The 6,549-nt window shown below is 41.1% G+C and overlaps 1 protein-coding gene across 8 annotated transcripts in view; it reads left to right on the top strand.

The window, feature by feature from the left end:
• The first annotated feature begins 772 nt into the window (after positions 1 to 772).
• DNM1L (dynamin 1 like) overlaps positions 773 to 6,549 on the top strand; it is a 41,319-nt gene continuing 35,542 nt past the window's right edge. For 4 of the 8 annotated variants that reach the window (XM_019736645.2, XM_019736638.2, XM_019736612.2 and 1 more), the window contains exon 1: positions 788 to 1,007. In XM_019736645.2, the coding sequence (XP_019592204.1) occupies positions 906 to 1,007 (102 nt within the window). In that variant the 5' untranslated portion in view covers positions 788 to 905. Of the gene's footprint in view, positions 1,008 to 6,549 lie in introns of all 8 variants that reach the window. The other 4 variants (XM_019736597.2, XM_019736587.2, XM_019736626.2 and 1 more) reach the window with 3 other exon arrangements.

Genomic DNA, 6,549 nt, shown 5'->3' with positions numbered 1-6,549 from the left:
TTGCTCAAATGTCACTTTTTTTTTTTAAACTTTGAGATAGAAAACCTTGGAGGTTTGGCATAGAAGAGAGATACTATCTGTCTAAAAAGAAAAACAACATTTAGGAACAGAACAGTAGGCACACTTAGCAAAATGCTAGAAAGGCAGTTATCAGATCTCCACTTTGCCGGAATCAGGCCACAGCAAGTAACATTTTATACAGACTATAGAAAAGTCTCCCCTCTAAACTCTGACACTTTTAAGATTCTTTTTGAACACGTTTTTACAAAAATGCCCGAGAACCCGCATCTTCTAACCTCGGTTGGTTTTGTATTATTGTAAAATAGTACCCCATGCCTTCTACTATCAGCCTACAGACTTTTTGCACCTGGCTGGGCTGTCTGAGGCTATGGGCTGTTTAAGCCTTTCCAACCTACCCTTATTGCGAAAGCGTCCTCATAAGGAAGTGACACCTTAGAGCTTAGATAATCAAGAGACTCTGTTGTACTTAACACATGTTCGGGATTTTCCCACCCAATACGCCTCAAGGACAGTCATAAATGTATGAGTTTCTTCCTACAATCCGAGCCTCGCTCCCTAGTCTTTTGACAAGAGCCAGGGAGACACCCATTCCCAAGCACTCCCCACTCCCGGCTCGGGGTCCGCCCTCGCCGCGAAGCCTTCTGGGAGCCGTAGGCCCTGGCTTTCCTCCGCTCCAGAACTACAACTCCCGGCAGGCTTTGTTTCTCGCCACCGCCCTCTTAGCGCACGGCCTGCTGGGAGGGGGCAGGTAGCGGCAGGGCAGGGTCCAATGGGTGCCGGCTCCCGAGGAAAAGGCGGAGGAGAGGAGGAAGGAGGCGGACTCTGGGCCGCGGCCCCATTCATTGCCGCGGCCGGCCGAGCGGGGGTCCTGTGTTTTCGGAGTTATGGAGGCGCTAATTCCTGTTATCAACAAGCTCCAGGACGTCTTCAACACTGTGGGCGCCGATATCATCCAGTTGCCTCAGATCGTCGTGGTGGGAACGCAGGTGAGAGACGAGGGCGACGTCTGCCAAGGCCAGAGCCCGGGGCACGGGCCTGGTCGGGGCTGCGGGAGCGCACGCTCTCGGGCCAGGCTTTGCGGCCTGTGGCAGGAGGACGCTGCTTGGGGCCCCGGGGTTCCCCGGGCTCTGCCGCGTCTGCTGCCCCGGGCTGCGTTGCATCAGGGCTGGGAATCGGGGCCTGGCCGGGAGGCGAGGGGCGGAGCCGGCGCGGCGGGCCTGGCGGGTCCCAGGGGCGGGGTGGGGGAAGGACGGCCCGGCGGGCGGAACTGGAGTCCGTGGGGACCGGGCGCGGTTTTCCCCGCAGGCCGCTGCTTCCAAGGGCACCTGGGGGTCGCGCCGGGCACGCGGGTCGCCCTGGCTCGTGGTGGGCCTGCTAGCCCCTTCTTGGTTGGTTTCAGGGCGGCTGGGTGTTTTATTTCCTTCCTTCTCTTGGAATCGCGCGGTGGGGGCTGAAAAGGCCGCTACTGTGTAGCACCTGAGTGTTTTTCTGCAGTGTAATCGCCAAGGTTTGGCGAACGCCAAATCAGTTAAAAACCAAAATACCTTCAAACCACTTGGACCTGGGTATTTGGAAGGAACATCCCAGTTTTTTGTGTAGGCTGTAGTTTTTGTCTTCCATCTAAACTGAACGTCAAGGTTCTCTTGTCTTTCTTTCCATGTTGGGTGTCTTAAGACATCATAATTTCTTGTATGTAGAAATGTTGAAGAAATAATGTTATTTCTAGAGTGACAGAAGTATAAGTTCCATTTTCTCTGCTTGCTGCTTTTCTTGGTTGAAGAGGAATCATAGGACTTTGATCAGAGTTCAGAGATGCTAGGGATTAATTACTACTTAGTATAATTATTTTAAGTCCTTTCATTTCTTGATGGTCATTTATTTCTATTGAGAAGGGGACGGTTCCCGATCATTTTCCATGAGGTGCATCGCTACATCTTGCTACAAAATTAAAGTGTACAGTATAAGTATTATGACAGGGAACTTAATGTTTAAAATGCTACATGTATTTCCAAACACGAAACCGTGGAAACCATAGACATCCTGTACTGTGTGCTTTTAAATAGTTAAAGCAATAGAAATTACTTCAGAAACAAATTTCCTTGGTCTGCTATAAGGTATGTATAGATTCTGTTCAGTTCTGCCTACACATATTGTGGTATTTGTAACTCTTAATATTTCTAATGATTGGCAACTCTCAATCATCAACATATAACAAATTATGAGTAATGTTTTTATTGAGAATATTTTGTTCACTTCTGTGGTCCTATTCCTTGCCCATGGAACAGACTGTGGTATGTAGTAGGTGCTCTATAAATATTTTGAGTAAATATTGTTCACTGAAACAAGATAATACTTTAAAACACTGAGACTTTTATCATCAAAACCTGTTTTGTAAATGGAATCAGAGGAGATGATATAAATCAAATCTTCTTTGGTGGTATTTTCAAGGTGTTTTGTAGCTGTAGACTGGAAACTTTCCATATATTAGGTGTGATCAAAAAAGATGGTGAATGTTTAAATAAAAACAAATTATTACAGTAAAAGACACATTACCATTAATCCTCCTCAAAATAATACCCCTCGCTTCCAACATACTTATCCCATCGTTCTTGCTACTTTTTGAAACAGTTCTGGAAATTGCCTTTGTGAATGTTTTTAGTTGCACTGTCAGGGCTGCCTCCATGTCCTGAATCATTTTGACTTCAGGAAAGAGCCACAAGTCTTACGGTTCCACATCCGGTGAATAAGGTGGATGAGGACACACCGTAATGTTTTTATTTGACAGAAATTGCCGTATACCAGAAGTGATGTGTGACATGGAGTGTTGTCATGATGGAGGATGATTCATGGCACACTTTAAAACACACCTCTCAACCGTAGCTCACACCCTACTGACTGCACCAAACAAATTGAAGCTTGTCACACAGTTACTAAGGTTCAATGCACCCGTATTAAAGATCCCTGCTTTTCTATCTGGTGGCACACAGCAGCAGCAGTCACCATATTTGTTGATCACAACAGAAAGGCTCCGTGTCACACATCGCTTCTGGCATATAGCAATTTCTGTCAAATAAAAACATTACGTGTGTCCTCATCCACCATATTCACTGCATCTGTCATTGTGAGCCTTCTGACTCTTATTCAAAGTTAAAATAACCATGAAAGGTAAACGTTTTGAATTCATTTAGGTCATTGAAGCAGCCACAACAGCACAACTAAAGACATGAAAGAGGACTTCCAGAACTGCTTCAGAAAGTGTCAAGAATGATGGGATAAGTGTGTTCGAAGCAAGGGGTATTTTGAGGGGTATTAATGGCAATGTGTCTTACTGTAATACATTTTTTTAAATTCGTTTATTGGGATGACAATTGTTAGTAAAGTTACATAGATTTCAGATGTACAATTCTGTAATACATCATCTATATCTCACAATGTGTGTTCACCACCCAGAGTCAGTTCTATTTCCATCACCATATATTTGACCCCCTTTACCCTCTTCTAGAACCTCCGTGCCCCCCTTACCCTCTGGTAACCACTAAACTATTGTCTATGTCTATGAGTTTTTGTTTCTTCATTTGTTTGTCTTGTTTTTTTGTTGTTTTCAGTTTTATATACCACATATCAGTGAAATCATGTGGTTCTCTACTTTTTCTGTCTGACTTATTTCGCTTAGCATTATAATCTCAAGATCCATCCATGTTGTCACAAATGTTCCTATATCATCTTTTCTTACCGCCGAATAGTATTCCATTGTGTATATATACCACAACTTCTTTATCCATTCATCTATCGAAGGACATTTTGGTTGTTTCCATGTCTTGGCCACCGTAAATAAAGCTGCAATGAACATTGGAGCACACATGTCTCTATGTATAAATGTTTTCAGATTTTTTGGGTAGATACCCAGGGGAGGGATTGCTGGGTCATATGGTAATTCTATTCTTAATTTTTTGAGGAACCTCCACACTGCCTTCCATAATGGCTGCACCAGTCTGCATTCCCACCAACAGTGCATGAGGGTTCCTTTTTCTCCACAGCCTCTCCAACACTTGTTACTATTTGTCTTGTTGATGACAGCCATTCTAACTGGGGTGCGGTGATATCTCATTGTGGTTTTTATTTGCATTTCGCTGATGATTAGTGATATTGAGCATTTTTTCATATGTGGATTGGCCATTTGTATGTCCTCTTTGGAGAAATGTCTCTTCAGGTTGTTTTTTTGTTGTTGAGTTGTGTGAGTTCCTTGTATATTTTGGATATTAGCCCCTTATCGGAGGCACTATTTGCAAAAATCTTTCCCATTCAGTTGGTTGCCTCTTTATTTTGTCGATGGTTTCTTTTGCTGTGCAGAAGCTTTTAAGTTTGACATAGTCCCATTCATTTATTTCAGCTTTTACTTCCCTTGCCTTTGGAGTCAAATTCGTAAAATGCTCTTTGAACCCAAGGTCCATAAGTTTAGTACCTATGTTTTCTTCTATGCAGTTTATTGTTTCAGGTCTTATGCTTTGGTCTTTGATCCATTTTGAATTCATTTTGATACATGGTGACAGACAGCAGTCCAGTTTCATTCTTTTCCACATGATTTTCCAATTCTCCCAGCACCATTTCATTGAAGAGGCTGTCTTTTCTCCATTGTGTTTTTTGCTTCTTTGTCAAAAATTATCTGTCCATATTTATGTGGTTTTATTTCTGGGTTCTCAATTCTATTCCATTGGTCTATATGTCTGTTTTTCTGCCAATACCATGCTGTTTTGATTATTGTTGCCCTGTAATACAAGCTAAAGTCAGGGAGTGTGATTCCTCCAGCATTGTTCTTTTTTCTAAAGATTGCTTTCTCTATTTGGGGTCTTTTGTGGTTTTAAACAAATCTGATGATTTTTTTGTTCTATTTCTTTAAAAATGCCATTGGGATTTTGATGGGGATTGCATTAAATCTGTATATTGCTTTGGGTAATATGGCCATTTTAACTATGTTGATTCTTCCAATCCATGAGCATGGAATGTCTTTCCATTTCTTTGTGTCTTCTTCAGTTTCTTTTTAAAAAGTCTTATAGTTTTCAGCATATAGGTCTTTCACACCTTTGGTTAAATTTATTCCTGGGTATTTTATTCTTTTTGTTGCAGTTACAAAAGGAATTGTTTTTTTATTTCTTTTTCTGAGATTTCATTGTTAGTATATAGGAATGCAATGGACTTTTGTATGTGGATTTTGTAGCCGGCAACCTTACTGTGTTCGTTTATTGTTTCTAATAGCTTTTTGGTCTAGTCCTTAGGATTTTCTATATATAGCATCATGTCATCTGCAAAGAGTGACAGTTTAACTTCTACATTCCCAATCTGGATGCCTTTTATTTCTCTTGCCTGATTGCTCTGGCAAGGACTTCCAAAAGCAGAGGTGATAGGGGACAGCCCTGTCATGTTCCTGAACGTAGAGCAAAGGGCTTCAGTCTTTCACTGTTAATTATGATATTAGCTGAGGGTTTGTCATATATCACCTTTATTATGTTAAGGTATTTTCTGTCTATACCTATTTTATTAAGTGTTTTAATCATAAATGGATGTTGCATCTTGATGCTTTTTCTGCATCAGTTGATACAATTGTATGATTTTTGTCCTTTATTTTGTTTATGTGATGTATCACGTTGATGGATTTGTATATGTTGAACCATCCTTGTGCCCCTGGGATGAACTCCACTTGGTCGTGATGAATAATCTTTTTAATGCTTTGTTGCATTCGATTTGCTAGAATTTTGTTTAGGATTTTTGCAGCTGTATTCATCAGAGATATTGGTCTGTAATTTTTTTTGTGTGTGTTATTCTTACCAGGTTTTGGTATCAGGGTAATGTTGGCCTCATAAAATGAGTTAGGGAGTACTGTCTCTTCTTCAATGTTTTGGAAGAGTTTGAGCAGGATTGGTATTAGATCCTCTTTGAAGGTTTGGTAGAATTCACTAGTGAAGCCATCTGGTCCTGGACTTTTGCTTTTGGGAAGGTTTTGGATAACTGATTCAATTTCGTTACTGGTGATCGGTCTGTTTAGATTTTCCAGTTCTTCATGGTTCAGCCTAGGAAGGCTATATGTTTCTAAGAACTTGTCCATTTCTTCTAGGTTATTGAATTTGGTGGCATATAGTCCTTCATAGTATTCTTGGATGATCCTTTGTATTTCTGTGGCATCCGTTATAACTTTCCCTTTTTCATTTCTGATTCTATTAGTGTTTTCTCTTTTTATCTTAGTGAGTCTAGCCAAGGATTTGTCAATTGTGATAATCTTTTCAAAGAACCAGCTCTTTGTCACATTAATTTTTTCTGTTGTCTTTTTGTTCTCTATTTCATTTAGTTCTGCTCTGATTTTTATTATTTCCCTTCTTCTGCTGACCTTGGGTTTCATTTGTTCTTCTTTTTCTAGTTCTTTAAGGTGTAATGTGAGGTTATTTATTTGGGATTTTTGTTGTTTCTTGAGATAGGCCTGTAACGATATAAATTTCCCTCTTAGAACTGCTTTCGCTGCATGCCAAAAATTTTGGT

This window comes from Rhinolophus sinicus, linkage group LG02, assembly GCF_036562045.2.
Source record: "Rhinolophus sinicus isolate RSC01 linkage group LG02, ASM3656204v1, whole genome shotgun sequence".
Lineage (NCBI taxonomy): Eukaryota > Metazoa > Chordata > Mammalia > Chiroptera > Rhinolophidae > Rhinolophus > Rhinolophus sinicus.
Note: the sequence above shows the minus strand (reverse complement) of the source record. Positions and strands in the feature narration are given on the sequence as shown.